This window comes from Dermochelys coriacea, chromosome 8 (genome assembly GCF_009764565.3).
Source record: "Dermochelys coriacea isolate rDerCor1 chromosome 8, rDerCor1.pri.v4, whole genome shotgun sequence".
Taxonomy (NCBI): domain Eukaryota; kingdom Metazoa; phylum Chordata; order Testudines; family Dermochelyidae; genus Dermochelys; species Dermochelys coriacea.
In genome coordinates, this window is record NC_050075.1 from 71,005,488 (window position 1) to 71,025,032 (window position 19,545).

The following is a 19,545-nucleotide window of genomic DNA, read 5'->3' on the forward strand; positions in this document are numbered from 1 at the left end:
ATTTGATGTGCCACTTATAAAAGCGAGTAGGCCCAGTCATTTGCCTCAAATATCCATATACAAGTTTCCTATGGCAAGTGATGTGAATTGCAGCCCCGCCCACCCCCAGTTCCCCAATGAATACCTTCTATCAGGTCAAAGTTGATTTTATTGCTACAGTATCTACCATACTCCTTTTTTCCAAAGCACAGGGAGGGCCAGCTGCACATTTATCAGAGGAAGTATCATTCACAGGCTAGGTGCATCACACTTAGGTTTAGAGTGAATCTGACTTAAGGTATAAACATCTTGCTCATGTCAATATGGCAAGTTTAAATTTAAAGTAAATAAGGTAGAGCCCCACAGTAGGAAAAATTGTGTTTTTATATATAAAGACTTAGTTACAGTGGGGAATCTCTCTTGCAGGATTTAAAGGTTTTTGTGGATGGGAGCAGGTGGGAGTAGGTATTGCAGGACAGAAATAGGATTAAAAATGTAGGCCCAGCAGCACTCTACTTGGCAATGGAGTGCCCATTATTTTAGTTTCTTCTGGATTTAATACTGCTATTAAAGCTTTTCATGAAAATTTTGCAGTACAAGGACAAATAAGCTGTTACAGGTATGCAGGAATGAAAAGGGTAAAATATTCACAATCTACCTCCAATGGGTATTTGCCTGTTGAATCAAATTACATTCAAAGCACTAAGGAACCCAAAAACTTGACAGGAAGTAAGAAAGCAATATTAAGATTACAGTATGTTCAGCAGGCTACAAGACACATTACAGAATTCATATACCGGATTGTATATGGCTTAAACTGATTTCAAAGAATTTAAAAAATTCATTAAAATATTCATTTATTAATATATTTTCGCATTTTCCCACACTCCATCAACCACAGTGCATGTTCAAAGTTAAAAAAAACAGTAAGCAGTAACCACAAACTGAAAACATTTTAAACTATACTTTATACACAATTTATACAAAGGAATACTTGTTTAAATAATACAACTGGACACAAAAATATACATTTTTAGAGAAATTCACATCGGTAACTGTATAAAGCTCTCTCCTGTACTAGGGTCCTGAAAATTTAGGACTAAAGCATTAGCTCTGTAAAAGTAAAAAAAGTTACTAGCCAGTCCTGAAAGGCCACTGTATAGCACATGGCCATTTTCAAGGCTATCAGCTTATATTTCAGTTTGTGTATTCAAGTTTTGAGGTCCTTATGATTACGCAAACATCAGAAATATAGTGGTATAAACAAACTATTTGAGAAAGCAGTTTTAGAGCCAATATTAAAATCTTGTAGGCTCATAAGACCCCCTAATTTAAATACTGTTTGATACTATCTTGTACTCCAAAAATTAGGAAGAATTAGACTAATACTTACACACAGAACTTTTACTGTTCAGCAAGTGTGCTCACCACATGATTTTGTATTAGTAGAAACTTAAAACCTCCCATAGTGATTTTAAAAGGAAACCAATTCACCTTTTCCTTACTTGAGTGCATTTACATTAAGGCTTTGTACCATCTGACCCAAAATTTTACAACATAAAATGAATGGGTCCACAAATATGCTAGTATGTCTCATTGAGACTTAGCATGAAGAGAATTAAAGCTTTACACCTTAAGGAAATGGACACAGGGGCACATGCCGATATCTTGAATGTGTTTTCCTTTTTGTCTCAGAATCAGGATGAAAAGGTTAATTAATAGTATGAGACCAGTGCTTAGTTTGTTCTTTTTAAAAGCAAGTTAATTTAATTGTAACGTCTTTGGAGAAATTTCCAGTTCCTGGCTGTAGTTCCTACAAATTTCATGCAGAAAGATACGGTTTCTTAAGATAAAGTTAAGAAATTACATTTTTATGTAAATGGAATGTATCCAGAACTGGAAACAAGACCTATGAAATATAAAAGTTTTTCTGGATTTTGTCGTCATACATTTGTATCTTGTAATAAAGGTTCTTTGGCCTCGCCAGGGGCCTGTGGACTGTGTGGATGACCATGACTGCCACTGTGTTTTTTCCAATTGCTGGACCGTACATTTAGATTGGTGTGTTCAGGAATAAACAAGGCAACAAGCAAAGCCAGCAGCACAGAACATGCTCCAAACAAGAATGGGGGTCCAGGAATTATGGAGTTCTGAAAACAACAAAAACATTTATTTTCTAGAGGCACAGTTAAGTAAATCCATAGTTCACAGATACTGTTTTTTCTCACATCAGGCTCTGTACTTAAAAATATTTTACAATTTCATTAGTTTAGGGCAGAGCACTCTTAATGAGTGGGCTATTTCAATACCCAGCCTTAGTAAACCTTATTCATAGATGAACAATAGTAATTTTCAAAGGTTGAGGGAGGAAACCCAGAAGAGGAGAAACTTGTTAGAGGAGTTTCTCTTTGGGTGTTTTTTAAACACCAGTGGCATGTTTCCTGTGAAGAGAATTCTGCATAGTGTCTTACCTGCCAGAAATACAAACTTAGAAAATCATACAGCTGAACTGCTATTTCCAGCCAAATAGTTAAAAAAACTAAAAACAAAAAAAACACTGTAGCTACCAGATGAAGTATAGGGTTGGTCTTCACTGCCCTGTTAACCTGAGGTACAACTCAAGCTTTGTCCCTAACCCAGCTCCTTTCAAAAACACAAATCTCTAGCTTGCTAGCCCATCTGGGACTGGGAGTAGGTTGAAACACGAATGCTGCTGACACTGGAGATAGTAATCCAACAACTGCTAATCCATTCGCTCTGTGTAGCTCAAATATTGCATCAATGTGGTCACGCTCACTGGAACTAGGCTAGAGTGGAGAAACTTGAACTAACTGTTGCAGTGAAGACAAGCCTGAAGACAGAGAAAGTAATGTGCATAAGGTACTGAAATACAAAAGTTAACTGAACAGACTGCTCCTTCACCATGCAATTCTCAGCTATGCACAGCATTAGAGCAAGTTATGAAGAGAATGAACTGTTAGTAGCACTTGCTTCCCCACTCCTCTTTCACCTTTCCTGAGAGCAGGGACATATTTCACTCTGTGTGTGTGTGTGTGTGTGTGTGTGTGAAAATAAGATTATCGAGATCTTAAATCAGTCCACCCACAATTCAAATGTAGCTAACAGCTACATTTAAACAAGCAAAGCCAAGGTATTTACTACTATTTAAAAAGTTAAACAGGACTGTGAATTAAACAGAAAATACAAAAGCAGAAGACTCTCCTTCAGCCTTAAATATATCCTGTTGTAGACATTACAATGGTACACAGTGTTCATAGACTTAGACACTGTAAGAAGTCATTTAACTATACAAAAGGGACTATGATCTTATTTTTCATCTCAGCCAGAAAGTTACTTTATGTCTGGATTTCATTCTATGGTTTTACTCTTTTCATTCATGGAATTTGAGCATTAATACTTTAAGTAAATTGAGTAAACCAATCCCCCTCTCCAATCAAGTGTAAATAAAAGGACAACAAGATCTTGAAGCTCTGTCTTTCACCACACCATCAAGTCGACTGGCTGACTCGTAGACTTATTTTGCAGTAGTAAGTTTTAGATATTTATTTTTAAAAATAATAAGCTATAGCTGGAAGGACCAGACTTGGCACTCCATTCCTTGAATGCGAGCAAGTGTATAGACTGGTATTTATGACCATAATGGCAATTTCTGCCTCCTTATAGGAGGCGGCATATTGACAGGCCAGAATGTTTTGCAATATCAAATAAAGAGGAGAAAGTGCTACAAGAAGTGGTAAGGCCCGACAAGAAGCACACCACAAGGAAGTATGAAAAGAGCAAAGCATATTCAGCTTTTTAGTGTCCAGTCTAAATCACAAAAAGAAAAGGAGTACTTGTGGCACCTTAGAGGCTAACAAATTTATTAGAGCATAAGCTTTCGTGAGCTACAGCTCACTTCATCGGATGCAAATCTAAATCTAAATCACATGTTTTAAAAATATTCACTAGACAATTCTGGCACATTAGTACCAGAAATATTTACAAGTTAAAGAAAAGCAGAAGTTAACAGGCAAAAGAGACCAACATACAAGGAAAGAATCCACAGATGTGTAACTTGTCAGAAGACTGAGAATAGAAAGTGTTTAAAAACGTGAACCAATGGGGTTCTTTTTAGGGCAATCCAAAGGAGCAACGGGATCGATCAATCACTGGAAAATTTAGGCTCAATATCAAGGGGATTGTCTTAATTGCAAGAGTTATTAGACAGGTCAAGAGTCTCACAATAGAAGTGGTTTGAGAAGTCCCTTTGCTTGATTCATTTAAAGCTGGACTGACTAAAGCACTGTAGAATGTGCCACAGGGTACAGTTCTGAATTGGCAGCAAGATGAACTAGAGTATCCAATTTATTTCCCCCCCCGCCCACCTTCCCAAGGTCCAGGACAGAGGTTCTCAAACTGTGGTCCACGGATCACCAGTGGTCCGCAAGCTACATTCACGTGGCATGCATAGTTCCCTCTAAGATGGGTGCCTGGGCTGCCCCACACGAGAGAATGAAGGGCCTCCCACCTAATTAGGTGCCTGGAGAAGATGCACATTTAAGGTGAGGTGGTGGCCTTGGGGAGGAATAGGGGGTAGGTGGGAGGGGGCAGTGGGGGAGAATTTGGGACATGTAGGGCTGCGATGGCCAGAGAAAGAGGCGACTTTCCCCAGTTCCAGGGCTGCCATGGCGGGAAGAGACCCTCTCCCCCCTCCTTCCCAGCCCCAGCTCAGGTCTGCTGCGACAGGAGAGAGAGGGCATATCCATCACATTAGAAAGGTAAGACTATGATATTAAAATATGAGTTGTGCGCTTTTATTTGTAGAACAAAAAAACCTTAAAATTATAAAGTTTTTTATATAGCACTTTTATCCAAAGTGCTTTACAATAGTTAGCTAACAGTACAAACATTTGGAAACATCATTAAGTGGTCCGCTGAGACCCTCAGCAATTTGCAAGTAGTCTGTGGAAAAAAAAAAAGGAGTTTGAGAACCACTGGTCTAGGATTTATCTTTGCTGCATTTCTTGTAATTTATAAATAAATAGGAATAATACCTGTTGTGAATGGTGTTGTGTGGCCACGTTACCTCCCAACTCAGTTTCAGTCATTGGGAGTTCATTCAATTCTACATGGAATATGTAGAATATAAAACCATAAAGTGCTGGTCCCAAACCATTACACAATCCTCGAATTCCTGTTATCATCCCTTGAACAACACCTAAAAAAAAAGGAATTCAATGAAATGAAATGTGTATACAATGAAGACCGTTTAAAATGCTTTTTGGCAATTGTCTAACATGCAATGGGGCCTGATTCGCTTTTTCTCCACGCTGATATAAACTAGGAGTAACTTCACTAAAATCAATTGGGATACACCACTTTAAGACTGATGTGAGGAGAATCACGCCTACACCAGAACCAAAAAAAAAAAAAAAAAAAAAAAAAAAAAAAAGAGGAACATTGGGCAAGACAAACTATGTTTTAGTTATGTTTGTGTTATGTTTTAGTCAGAACACAGCATTTCCTATGCCTGACCAAAAGGCTGTCAAATCTGGAATGCTGTCTGTGACAGCTATCTATGCCTCATGGTTCAGAGAAAAGCAAAAACATATTACTGGGGCTCCTAAAAACTACAGTAATTATAAATAAATGCACCTGAAAAATTGAGTAAATCCATGCACAGTGGGAAAGAAGAACTGAAACATGATCAGCTGATGTACTGAATCAAAAGAAGTAGTAATGTAGCATTATGCTACCTTCAGTGCATGGGTTTTCCCTATGCTAGAGACACTCACTATTCATCTGCCTTGTTTGAACAGTATAGCCCAACTACCTCCAAACAGTCCACAGGCCTTTGACAACTACCACTCTTCTACAGTGAAGTTAAAACTAGACTAATGTTTCTCATTTACATTAATATACTACTATGCTGGCTAATTTGTCCTGCAAAACTAGCATGGAGGTTGAGGATAACCCTTGAGTACCAGTAAGACAGCATTGATCCATCTGGTGGTAAGGAGGTCAGAATATCCTAGTTTGAATATTCCTTACAATTAACAACAACAAGACCTGTAAAACATACCCTGTTGATCAGCATCAGCAGTTCGTGAAACTAGTGCACTTACTGCTGGGAACGTAATACTAGACATTGCTGCAACAGCCCCTGCTGCCCACATCATCCTGAAAAACGTAAGTGTTGAGAGAAAGAATCAAGATAAAAATTCTGAATTTCTACTTTCCATACACCTCTTATTACAAAGTTTAGAATGAACTGCACACACTACCCCATGCAATAGTGAAGTCACAAGTTAATCATCATTGCTGGATTTCATATCTATCAATTATTCTGAGTTTAACAAATGGTGTAAAATAATTTGAGACTATTAGAAAAATCCCCAATCCTTGCAAAATCCTGACACTTGCTGGGAAGCACTGATCATGTATTTTGATCACCTCTTCTTAATTTGGGAGGAGAGTTACATCTAAAAGGCTATTTAGTTTTCCCCATTAGGTCATTGGTATGTTAGCACATGTAAAGGGTGCAATCGGGGGGGAGGGGGAAGAGGAGAAGGGAAGTGCTCTGATGTAAGCCGACATCTTGACAAGTCAAGTCAACGCACTCTACTACAAGCAACACGACCAAAATAAATAAATAAAAATCAAGAAAATCTGACTGTTAGAGAAAAGACGACAAAGCATTTTTCAATGTTTGGTGTCCATTTCCTTTTAGATGAAAAATATCCATGAACAATTTTTGGTTTTAAAAATATTGGCACAAGAGATTGACATTGTTTAGGTCAATCGTACAGTACAATACCAAATTCTTGGTTTGGGATGGGTTCACCAGACAGTGATTTCTTTGACTTCACCAAGTACAAACCAATTACATCTTTAAAAAGAAAAAGAAAAAAAAGTTCCAGCTTAAGAGAAGACAAAGGGCGCATTGCCTGTAACCTCTCATGTAAATCTGATGCATGTAAAAAAAAATAATGTTGTGAATGTTTCTTTATTAAGTAGTAACAATTTAAAATCTTAGTATGTCAGTTCATTAATTCAACTAAAACGAAATGTACGTACCAAGGCTCCGAGCCAAAACCATACCATGCAAGCTGTAATATTTGAAATCCCAGACCCAGTAAGATGGTGTTTTTATTTCCAATGGACCGCATAAGTAAGCTCAAAACTACTGTCTGATGGGAAAAAGAATGTCATTTTAATTGTGAATAATCAGGCTATACAGCAATACATATAAACTGTTCACTAGTTTTGACAGAAGCAAAGTAAAGTTCTGTGATGTAGTATTTTCTAGACAGCAACTGAAACACGTAATATGTGAAGAGATTGTTACCTTGCTTTTGACATGCAACAATTTAGATTTTCCTTGAGAAATCCATACACTGGGGATATATTATTTAACCTACCCATATAACTTAAAAAAAAGCTATTTTTCAACCCAAACTAAGCCTAAGGAAAAGACTAAATCATCTTCTAAGAGGTTTGGGAGTGTGACTATTGAAGAAATAAATTAAGGTTAAGGTACTAGACTAGAATTTATGATGTGGATTATATTCCCAGCTCTGACAGATTTAAGGCAGTCTCAATGTCTGTGCATCACAGTTCTTCCACAAAACGGTGATATTTTTCTTCTTCCCAGGATGTGAGAATAAATTGTTTACGAAATGGTCAGATAATAGGTGATGGAAAAAAAAAGGAAGCCCTATAAAATCGGATCAGAATTCAAAGCATCTTTCCTTTTCTATTCTAATCTCCTGAAATCAGATAGACTGGGTTCCTGGAATTACAGTTACAGGGATTGTCATAATACTTAGCTCTCACTTGAGCCCATTATATTAGTGAAATTTATAGATTAATATTCACCTGTGCAATAATGGAGAGAATCCCAAGAACTGCTATAAATGCTGCAACGCTTTCAGGTGAAAATCCCATTATCTACATTAGAGAAGAAGTAATTTATCATTAAACTTCAAATGTACATTGACACGTCTTTCATGTTTTGTGACATCAGTGGAAAGAATAAATGGAGTAACCAGAAAAACGCTTAATCTGAAATAGAAGAAGTCATCCCTGATTTTATTCAATCCCATAACTCATTCAAACCAACATTTACTCTTGCATAAAATAAAGAGAAAGATCTAGTGCAGAACAGAAAATAACTTTATCATTGAGTATGGAACTTGAAAGAAAATCGACCTCATACTGCAAGACTAAAAATAGTTTATCAGCTAACGAAAGCTAATTTTAACCACTGCAAAGTAGTGGAACTTGTACTTCAAGGAATAATGCAAATGATTAAGAAACGTGAGAAATATTTTGAAAACAGATTCATCTCTTTATTAATCATCAGAGTAACTAAAAGCCACCGTCAACAGCCATCAATCATATTGACTACCCATATATTGCTAAAGTAATGTAACAAGTGCAAAGAACGCCCTTCTATATATTTAGTTTTCCTTATCAGGCATATTTCTTCATATGCAGATTCTTACCTGTCTGAGGTATAGGAAGAAGCTGGAATATTGACCTGCCTCCGGGAGGTAGGAAAGAAAGACTGTTATGCAGATTAGAAGCACTATGGAATCTTGACCCACTTTCTTTAGTGACTAGGGGGGGAAAAAACAAAAACAACACATCTGTAAAGTCAACAACAGAAAACATCTACTCTTCATCATTCATAACCAATGATATACAAAATTAACACTGAAAGAGGCAGATACCCTTTAATACATACAGCACTATTAAAACATGTCCTTCAGCACTTACTAATCAGCATTTGCTAATCAGCAATTTGAAGTTATGCACACCCTTCCCCAATAAATCTAGGAACTCCTCAAACAATTTTTTTAAAACCCAAATCAAGATAAATTACTATCAGTCCCATTCCTGACTCAAAAGCAGTACAAATCCAAATCTGCATATGTCAAGCCACCACTCCATACTTAAACATTTAAATAGCTTACTGCAAAGGGGTCAGCCTGTTCCCAAGAAATGGGTGCTCCCCATGATGCTGGCCTCATCTTCTCGGGCAGCGATTCCGGTACAGCAACAAGAATAAAACAAATATCCAACAAAGCTATAGCTGTAGCTAGGACCACTACCAAGCTATTTCCATAGACTCGACCAAGGTAGGCACCAATAGCTGGGCTGGTAACTAAACTTGCTGCAAAAGTTGCTGAAACCTGTAATAGACAAAAGTCAGTATGAGAACGTTTTCCCAGGAAGGAAGATCAAACGTATCCACTCTTTTTCTAACTTCACTTTCAGCACCTTGAATACTTCCAGAAACTCAGTTACAAATCACCCTAATCAGGTGGACAAGTTCTGAACTAATGTAATTATTTTCTCTGGCATTGCAGCAGCAACCACAGATTTCAAACATCTGAAGTTTTTAAATGAAAAATTTTTGGTTAAGCAGGGCAGCATTGTATAGCTTTGTGACTGTCAAATTTGTGAAGTTTAATTGGACATATTGGAGGTCTGATAAAGGGGGAGACTCAGTATAACTTTCTTTTGGGGGTGGTAGAAGAAACTGCTTATTTGCAAAACAACCGCAGCTCTTAATAAAAATCAAAGAATTTACATTGTATAATAAAAGCTGCATATGCAAACAAAATGGAAAATAGCACCATCCTGCCAACATATATCTCATACTGACCCAAGAATGGGGAAAAATAGAAAAGAATGGAGAGAAATTATACAATGGCCATTTTAAATTTAAGCTGACAAGACATTCAACAGGAGATGCAGAATTGGATGGTAGGACCAAGTTTCCATTTGGAACAGTGTTTTTAAAAAACTGAATGGCCAGAATAAGAGTTTATAATGGGAACGATATCAACTTTGAAAAGCTTGCATCTCCAGCGCAATATGACAAAGCTTTATTAAGAGAACTCTAGTTGTTGACCCTCACAAGGCTTAAAAGGTACAGCGGAATTAAGTACATACCAGCCCATAGGCCATGCTTCTTTCATGTTCTTGGGTTATATCTGCTACATAAGCAAACACCACTGAGAAAGTCACTGCAAAAACTCCAGAAACAGAGATAACAGCAAAGTACCACCTGGGGACAAAAAGGAATCAGAAAAAAAAAAAAAAAAACAGCTCAGTGGAGCTAAATGTAACTAGTAGTGATTCACAAACTTCTGAAACACTTCCAGACAGATTAAGGTATCTATGATTGTCCAATTTATAAAATCAGTATGAATGTGTCTTTATATGGTTACGTAATCTCTCCAGTGTGCACTGAGTGTACAATAGAATTACTTGCCATTCTACAAAAAAAAAAAAAAAAAGCGTGCAGCTTTGTGGGTTAAATTAGGATAGTTCATTACAGATCGTTCAACATTAGCCTTAGCCCCAAATCCACAGATTGGCAATTACTTCACTCAAAATGCATGTTGCAACATATAAACTGTTAAACAAATAGCCTATCACCAGGAATAGGGATCAAAATGGAGAGACCACAAAAGACTAAGACTAGACAGCAAACTGAATTAGCCTGATACAATATGAACAGTTGACTCTCAGACCTCTATTAGTGCTAAGACCTTGTCCTATGTTATTTCAGATTTATCTTCAGGAGCAGTACAAAATTTGAGACAACTATGTCCCTAGGCCAATGGCTAGTTCACTAGACTCAGGAATGGAGGTGTATCAACAGAACACAAATTCCAGCTACTCAAAATTTGCTAGATTCAAATATTTGATAAGCACAAACTATAATAAAAAAGCTGCAGCTACTTTTTCAGTAGCAGTTTTAATGTTACACACTAGTGCTTAAGATGTATGCTAGTTCTGAAGAACATTTTCAATTCTTAGTGACTATTTACTTAGTACTGAAATGATTTTGCTGAAAATTACAGCCAAAAAGATATGCAAGGATTAGAGACACATTTAAGGTACTGGGGAATATACTGTATAAAATTATACTCAACTTTTAAGTTAGTTACCCCCAAGAGGCTTAAAAGTACAATATAGCCACTCACCGGCCATACATCTTTCAAGTTCTTGGGCTCTCTCTGCTACATAAGCAAACACCACGAAAAAGTCACAAGTCACTCCAGTACTAATGTACTAGCTTAGAAGGAAGCATGGGGCTAACAGTCTGGAGATACAAAATTCTAAGCCTGGCTTTGAAGTGTTCAGCAAGTCACTTTACCCTGTCTCAGTTTCCCCAACTTTGCAATGGATTAGTACTTCCACATCTATCTCACAGAGGTGTGCTAAGAATTAAATGTCTGGTACATTAACTGGAACACAAGTGCTATCATAAATGCTACATGTTCTTGCTGTATGTAATTAACACCACACTAAAGACAAAGCCATAAATAACTATGCTTGCTACTAACCATGGGCTGATCTTCATCAAAGGAATTGGTGCACAAGTGAAAAATACTGTTAAGAGTAAGAAGGACTTTCGTCCCCAAACATCAGATAGAGCACCTATGAGAGGGGCACTGAGAAACGATAACAAGCCCTGAAAAGTAAAAACAAAATTTTAAATAAAAGCCAAGAAATGAAAGAAAATGCAATAGTTGAAAGATTGTTAGAAACTGACCGATTTTGTTTTGCAGAATAATGATAAATGTTGGCTATACGGAACAATGTGTCACGCAATATCTTCTATGAGTATCCTTCATCCCCCCCCTTTCCACTCAGCAGCAGTTACCTACAATTTGAGTTTTACTAACCCACAGAAACCTGAAATGTGAATCCAAATGCAGTCAACACACAGCTTAATAAAATGCATTTTACATTTTTATATGCTATATTTAGGAGAGAGAGCATTTTTCAAAACATTGAGGACATGCGGTCTAACAATCAGAGCAAAGGACTGGGTGTCAACAGATATCTTGGATTCTTATGTGTTGTGACACCAACTGATTGTATGATCTTGAACTATTCAACTGGCCTATTTATTCCTCAGTCAAACCAAGTAAAAATTTTAGTAAAAGCAAGACCTTTTACAAATAAAGTGCTGCATTTGAGCTCTCCTTGGTAAATTTACCCTCACATTTTATTCACAGCTTGAAAGATATATTGGAAGGCTCTCCTTATTCCACTTAATAAAGCACCAGCACTTATGTATGTACCCTTTATTGATTTATTTTAAATTGTACTCTTAATTATTGATTTAGACTGAATTTTCATCCTACCTACCTTTACTCCTTGGATTAGGCCATTCATTAGAAATGTATGCTTGGGAAAGGTTTCATGTAACACCTATGAAAGAATTATGTACATTACATACTGCATTATCCATATTTCACAACACTAAATATGAATACAGACTCAAGGATTAATATGTGAGGCATATTATACCAACAATTTTAATATAAATTACAGTAAAGTTCACCATGAAATTAATAAATTCATCAATAATCTCATTGTTAAATAGTCCACTACAAACATTTATATAGTAGACTACACAATTTCTAATAGTAAATTATGCTATGCTTCTTACTTTCCAGAAATATAGGCACCAGTGGATAAGCTACAATGTTAGCACTACAGTTGAGGTCAGTAAAATAAGGAAAGAACATTCTTCAAAATCACAGTGTATTTTCTTCACTTTTTACCATACAAAACTGGCCAAAATTTCATTAAGTTTGATAAAAGTATCATTCCTACTTCAATGAAGACAGAATACTATTGTAGGATTTCCTTATTTAAGGAAAATACACATCAATTAGGACATGCTGTACTTATGCGACAGACTGGTTCAGACAGCAAATACACACTACTTTTCACAAAGGTCATTTTGCTTAAAAGGATTTCAATATCATGGAACACAAAACCAGTACCACAACAACATAGGTAGATTCTGAATGGTGAATGTATGTACTGCTCAGATGGTTTGAATACACTGTTTTTTTGCATACTAAAGCCTCATCTACACCTACAAATTATATCAATCTAGGTACAGCACTCAGAGTTGTGCATATTTTGTGCCCTGTGTAACATAATTAGGTCAGCCTGCCTACAAGTACAATGGGCATTAGGTCAACTGATGTGTTTACAAGATAAGAACATTAGATTATGAGCGCTTGACTCTTAAGCCTTGTCTACAAGACAAAAAAGTTTTGGCCTATAGATTTCAACACCATAGCTATGTAACAAAAAAAACCCAAGCCATCACTTCCTAAACCAACAGAGCTATGCTGGCAAAACTTAAGTTTAACCTTAATCTCTGTAAACCACTGTGCACAATTATGGCATACAAACAAGTTAAAAAATCTCCTCTCTTTATATTGCAGATTAGCAGGATACAATATCTGTCCATAGACTTCAGTGGTGGTATCATACTTTATTTCAGAGAAGTTGAATCATATCACTGACTGTAGAATAAATGAATAACTTAGGCAGGAGTGAAAACATGTTTACAAAAGAGAAAGTTTCTGCTTGCCATCACCTTATTAATTACCAAAGGTTAAAGAGACAGTACAGAAAAACACAATATATAATGAGTTATATTTAAAGAATGGTCGGTGCGGTAACGATCCTTTAAGATCAAAGTCACAAAGTTCTTAAAACTGGGACTGGAATCCCATGCATTCCTAGATCTTATTCCTGTGCTCAAGACAGACTTCTGTCTGTGGAGTAACAGGAATGGAAGTTTTGAGGGTTTTAAAAGAATTTCTTCTCAAAAGTGTGCGTAATTAGCACAGATTACATACGTTGATATGTGGCTAATATCAATAAACCCACTCTGATCTACATGGATTGTTTAATCTTAACCACATTTGGTAACATAACACACAAGATGCTCTTCCAAGTGTGAAGTTCAGGCAAGCTCAATTTCACCAAAACTTTATTTTCAAGTTTAATGCTGAGATAATACTGCAATGAACTGATTATTTTAGCTTTTTTTTTAAAATAAACTTTTCATGCAATACAGAAGAAGTTCATTAACCACATCACTTACCACCAAAGTAGGTGCTGTCAAAAGTCCCCAAGCAAAAAACTCCAAAAAAATCACTATGACAGCATGGTAGACACTAGGCGAACCTATTCCTTGAGGCTAAAACACAAACAAAAAAGTTGTTACTACAGAATATTTAAAAAGCTACTTTATTAATAAGAAAGTTGTTTGAATGTGGGTTTATAAGCAAGAAATTGTTAAGATGAAGTATGGCTCAAAACAAGCTGTTTCAGGAATCTAAATAAGTGTAATCTGTGTAAGCTCTGATACAACGAAACTCCACTAAGGGTTTCAAAGCATAATGAAAGACTAGAAATGTCTTAAAACACAGCACTGTATGATCCCTCACTCTCACAGATTTTGGGAGACAGACCAGTCCTCACTTACAGACAGCCCCCCAACCTGAAGCAAATACTCTCCAGCAACCACTCAACAAAAACACTAACCCAGGAACCTATCCTTACAACAAAAGGCAAAGGCCAACTCTGGCCACATATTTATTCAAGTGACACCATCATAGGACCTAATTACATTAGCCACGCCATCAGGAGCTCATTCACCTGCACATCTACCAATGTGATATATGCCATCATGTGCCAGCAATGCCCCTCTGCCATGTACCTTGGCCAAACCAGATAGCCTCTACGCAAAAGAATAAATGGACACAAATCTGACATCAGGAATCATAACATTCAAAAATCGATAGGAGAACACTTCAACCTCTCTGGTCACTCAGTAGAAGACTTAAGGGTGGCAATTTTGCAACAGAAAAGCTTCAAAAACAGACTCCAATGAGAAACTGCTGAGCTTGAATTAATATGCAAACTAGATACCACTAACTTGGGTTTGAATAGAGACTGGGAGTGGCTGGGTCATTACCCATATTGACTATTTCCCAAAGTTAAGTATCCTCACACCTTCTTGTCAACTGTCTAAATGGGCCATCTTGATCATCACTACAAAAGTTTTTTTTTTCCTGCTGATAATAGATCTTAATTAATTAGCCTCTTACTCCACCTTTTCATGTTTTCTGTATGTATCTATATGTTTCATTCTATGCATCCGATGAAATGGGCTGTAGCCTACAAAAGCTTATGCTCAAATAAATTTGCTAGTCTCTAAGGTGCCATGAGTACTCCTGTTCTTTTTACACAAGCGGCAAGAGTCCTGTGGCACCTTAGAGACTAACAGACGTATTGGAGCATGAGCTTTCGTGTATGCATGCATCCGATGAAGTTGGTATTCACCCACGAAAGCTTATGCTCCAATATGTCTGTTAGTCTGTAAGGTGCCACAGGACTCTGCCGCTTTTACAGATCGAGGCTAACATGGCAACTTCTTTTCACTTTTAAAGGGGCCAGAAAACAGCTTGAACTCACAGCACCACCCTTGCCTACAGGAGCCCCTCTAGGTTTCACTCCCATCCCACCTGATTACAGTACAGGATCCAAACAGTAAACTTCTGTAAGTACCACAGGCAACAAATACTATTTTCCCTCCCAGGCTATGGATCAGCATCAGACTTGCTCCTGCACAATGGAGCCTCCCTCTCAGCTCCTATCTCCAGTTCCTCACTGTATCAGGAAGTAAAGAAACAGTTGGTGGGGTGGGGTAGGAGAAGTAGATACTGGCAGCTACTCAACACACACACCCACCTTACAACCCCAAGAATCAGAGGTCAAGAGCTCTTTCAACATTTCTATTATGGGCAAGGCATGAAGAAATAACAGTGTCTCTACCCCACAGACATCTAATCAGTGGGCCATAGCTGGGGACGGTTGCTGAGCTCCGAGCCAGTGGCAGGGACTCCAGGTTGGCAGCAGAGCCCCCCAGACCAGTAATCACAACCTGGGGCTGGCAGCGGGTTGAGCGGGGCCGGCAGATGGAACCCCAGCTGGGAGGGGGGCCAGCAGCCAGTACCCCAGGCCAGCAGCAGAGCCCTTGGGACCAGTGGCCAGGACCTGGGCAATGTGAATGCCACTGAAAATCAGCTTGTGTGCTGCCTTTGGCAAGCATGCCATAGATTGCCTACCACTGCAGTAGCTCATCAAGTTGATGAAGGCAGATCTTGGCTGCTTATACAAAAGATCAGCGAACTGATGTTTTACCTTTATTTGAAAGACCTATTTTAATGCATTTTAAAAAAATATCTAAACTACACGAGTAAAGCAAGACATACATTGTTACAGTTAGTTGGACCAAGTTATCTCTCTCCCGTAACTGAACTATGCCGATTATAGATGTATATATTTTAAAAGCATCTCTGGCAACTCCATTCAATCACTAAGTATTCTAAGTTCTGTTAGATAAAATACTTAACTATTTATTGGGAAACATTTTATCACACTTCCAGTGAACTTGAAAACCTTACAGTACTACTTTGATACAGAAGTTTGTCTCACACTTACCCACCTATTCTTTTTCAGAACATGGAAGCCGAAGGAGACAGAACAAAGACCAAAGGATCCCGTGATGGTGATGCACACACTGTATGGGTAAAGCACATCACAGATGGGCTTTTCACCAACAGCAGAACCCATCCTACTTCTTATACTCAGAACTCCCTGCTCTATTCTACAATGGTTTACTGTCCGCCATAATCCTAGGCTATTGTCAAACCAACTGCTACCTGAAAATGCACAGCAGTTTTCTAGCTGGTATTTCCTTTCAAGATGAAGAGTTTAAACATTATCTAATCCATAAATGTTGTAGACTTACACATATTTATACAGAATGGTAAATGCACGGATTTAAGTAAAGTTACCTTCTACTGAGTCTTGACACAAATGCTCATTACTCAAACTTACTACTTGAGCGTAAAGGCAAATCACCATACTAGGAACAGATTTAAGAAATACTTTTAAACTGACAAATGATGACCAGATGGATGCCAATAAGACAGAGAGAAACACCTGATAGTAAGGAAACCTATCATGAAATAATGGCAAAAAACCCTGCACCAGCCCAGAATTCTTGATCCCACATGAGGCAACAGCAAAGAACATAGTTTTAGTCCCACCCAAGGCTGCCAGCTAGCCCCACCAGGGAAAAAAAAAAAAAAAGAGTCAGAGGTTCTTTGGGAACAAAGTTCCTATGCCCAGCCCATGTGCTACCTTCAGAACACAGCATGGACCCAGTTCTGGTAGAAAGCAACCAGAGGGAGTGGAGGCCAAGTTAGGCCTCAAGTCAAACTAGACATCAGAGGCAGGAGCCCTTGCAACAGAAGTGTTTATAGGGCAGCTTCTTCATCACACAGGTCCCAGGTGGCTCCACCTAAAGCAGGACTTTTCAACCTTTTTCTTTCTGAGCCACCACCCAACATGCTATAAAAATTCCATGGCCCCACCTGTGCCACAACAACTGTTTTTCAGTAGATTAAAAGCCAGGGCCCGAGTTAGGAGGTAGCAAGCAAAGCAATGGCCTAGGGCCCCATAGCACGGACAGCCTCAGAAAGTTAAGCTGCTCAGGATTCGGCTTCAGCTTGGGCAACAGGCTCAGGATTCGGCTTCAGCTTGGGCAACAGGCTCAGGATTCGGCTTTCCACCCTGGGCCACAGTGAGTCTAACGCTGGCCCTGCTCTCTGGTTTATTTTGGCAGACACCCTAAAACCTGCTTATAGCCCCCCAGGAGGCCCCAGACTCCTGGTTGAGAACTGCTGAGATAAAGGATCTCCCAGCAAGCTAGCTAGCAGAGACAATGTGGCAATGTCTCCTTCATCACCCCATTAGCTAGAGTCAGACTGCTGTCCCAGATTGACCTGTTTAGGCATTACCCTCAAGCCAGGACCTACCATGCCAACTAGGGTTGCCAACTTGATATTTAAAAACCAGAACACTTCACTAGCATACCAGAATCCCCCCCGCCACAGCCCAGCCCCATGCACTCCTCTTCCCCCTGGTCAGAAGAGACTCTCCTATGGAGCTCAGCTAGAAACTGGAGCCATCCAAGGCAGGTAGGAGGCAGCCGCAGCTCAGTAGGAGCTGACACAGGTGATGGCTGGGTACCTCCTCGCCTCCCTCATCCACAGTAACCAGACCCAGAGTCCGGTCAGTAAATCTGACAAGACACTACCAGGTCCCCCTTACTGACCAGGCTTTCCAGCTGAAAAGCAGGCAGCTGGCCGCTCCTAATGCCAACCCCAGCTCCCCTTGCAGACCAAACCAGAGAGATTCTCTGTGCACTCAGGCCTGAAGTGTCCACCTCACTGCGCTGGGCTTTCCAGTAGCCCTCCCCCGGTCCGGGGCCTAGCTAGACTAGCCTCGCTTTGCTAGGTCCGCCCCTTCCCACGCCCAGGTCACCGAACCCCAGCGCAGCATGTCTCCTTCGGCTCCAGGCCAACCCCCAGGCCGCACTGCACCAGCCTGGCCTCCCCATATCACTGGCCAGTCCCCTACATGCACCCGGGCCTCACCTCGCCCCACGCTCCCTCCCCCCGCCTCACTGGGTCAACCCAGCGTCCCCGCACGCCGCCAGGCCAGCCCCTTCCCTCCAGGCAAGGCCTCAACGCGCCCCCGCACCTCAGCCAGACCCTTTCCGCCTGCCTCGCCCCAACTGCCGCCTCGCCCCCCTCCGTACCACAACCAGCCCCCGCCACGCACCCTAAAGCCGGCCCAGGCCCCCCGCAGGCCTCACCGTGCCGCCGTCCTTAATGATGATCTTCTTGGCCAGCATGATGCTGCGGTTCACGGCCCGTTTCTTCTTCCCCCCCTGGGTCATTTTACCATCCTAGGGCCCCGGGGGGGGGAATGTTGAGCGGCGCGGGGCCTTCCCCAGCAGCCAGGCCTTCGCTCCCCTGCTCCGAGCTAGCGCCGCCACCGCTCACGCTCACTGAACGCCCGCCGCCATCTTGGGGGACAGAACCGGCCACTCTCACATCACGCGATCCCCCGATTGGCCGAGCGGGCGCACGTGGGCACGGACCCCCGCCTCCTCGCGAGCTGGAATTAGGCAGCAGGGCGGGAACGCCTGACGGCGAGCGGGGGCTCTCCCACCCCGCCGGCCGCTGGAGCTTCGCAGCCCTGCGATGCTCTCCGCCGCCGCTTCCGGGCGGCAGGACGGCGCTCAGCCCCCGCAGGGCCACCCTGTCGCTCTACGCCCAGGCGGGTTCCATTCCCCAAACTGGGCCCCCTGGGGCACTGGGCCTGCGCCCTCCTGGCTCGGCTGGAGCGACACAGCTTGTCGCTAAAAGCAGCGTAGTGTAGACAAACCCTGAGAGTCTCATAAACGGAAGGGACTGGGCCGGCATAGCTCACAAACCCTGAAGTTTGTTGTCCCTCATCCCCACCACACCCATCAGCCAGGACTGACTAAAGCAGCTCCAGGGTCTTTAGTCCATTTAAAAGAGCTGGCAAGGCCACAGGGGGGTGCTCCGGTTGTCCTGATAGTCATGACATGGAATCCTTGCCCCCATAGGGCCAATCCAGGTTTCCACAAAGCTTGATTTGTGTGCAACAGGCAGGGAGTACTACTACACTTATTTGGGGGCATCATACTGTTGCATCACCCTACCTGAAGAAGAGCTCTGTGTAGCTCAAAAAGTTGTCGCACTCGCCAACACAACTTGGTCCAATTAAAAATACTGTAGTTTCTCACCCACTTTGCCCCAGTACCACTTATGACAGCAGACT

General features: G+C 40.5%; 1 protein-coding gene and 1 long non-coding RNA gene across 5 annotated transcripts; both read right to left on the reverse strand.

The window, feature by feature from the left end:
* Positions 1-819: 819 nt before the first annotated feature.
* MFSD14A (major facilitator superfamily domain containing 14A) lies at positions 820-18,840 on the reverse strand. Of its 4 annotated transcripts, XM_038413346.2 has the most exons (13): positions 18,551-18,623; positions 16,331-16,405; positions 13,922-14,017; positions 12,157-12,219; positions 11,346-11,473; positions 9,943-10,057; positions 8,958-9,176; positions 8,487-8,600; positions 7,858-7,929; positions 7,057-7,169; positions 6,062-6,159; positions 5,034-5,197; positions 820-2,129 (listed from the first exon to the last, which is right to left on the reverse strand). In XM_038413346.2, the coding sequence occupies exons 4-13, from the start codon at positions 12,181-12,183 to the stop codon at positions 1,923-1,925; spliced, it is 1,257 nt and encodes a 418-aa protein (XP_038269274.1). In that variant the 5' UTR covers positions 12,184-12,219; positions 13,922-14,017; positions 16,331-16,405; positions 18,551-18,623; the 3' UTR covers positions 820-1,922. The 4 variants fall into 4 exon arrangements, with proteins under 4 accessions (XP_038269274.1, XP_038269271.1, XP_043347006.1 ...); XM_038413343.2 differs by lacking the exon at positions 16,331-16,405 and having other exon boundaries at positions 18,551-18,840; XM_043491071.1 differs by lacking the exon at positions 16,331-16,405 and having other exon boundaries at positions 820-4,941; positions 18,551-18,801.
* On the reverse strand, positions 16,349-17,765 carry LOC122455563. The gene is made up of 2 exons (XR_006273839.1): positions 17,409-17,765; positions 16,349-17,377 (listed from the first exon to the last, which is right to left on the reverse strand). It is a non-coding gene; the product is annotated as an uncharacterized LOC122455563 (long non-coding RNA).
* Positions 18,841-19,545: the final 705 nt, after the last annotated feature.

What these genes read in the sequence shown, in the direction of transcription:
- MFSD14A (XM_038413343.2), bottom strand. Translation starts at nt 18,634, where the DNA reads ATGACCCAGGGGGGGAAGAAGAAACGGGCCGTGAACCGCAGCATCATG. An exon ending in TGACAGCACCTACTTTGGTG is followed by an intron (nt 12,220 to 13,921) that starts GTAAGTGATGTG and finishes ATTCTTTCATAG; the next exon opens with GTGTTACATGAAACCTTTCC. An exon ending in TGCTGATGCTGATCAACAGG is followed by an intron (nt 5,198 to 6,061) that starts GTATGTTTTACA and finishes CTTTTTTTTTAG; the next exon opens with GTGTTGTTCAAGGGATGATA.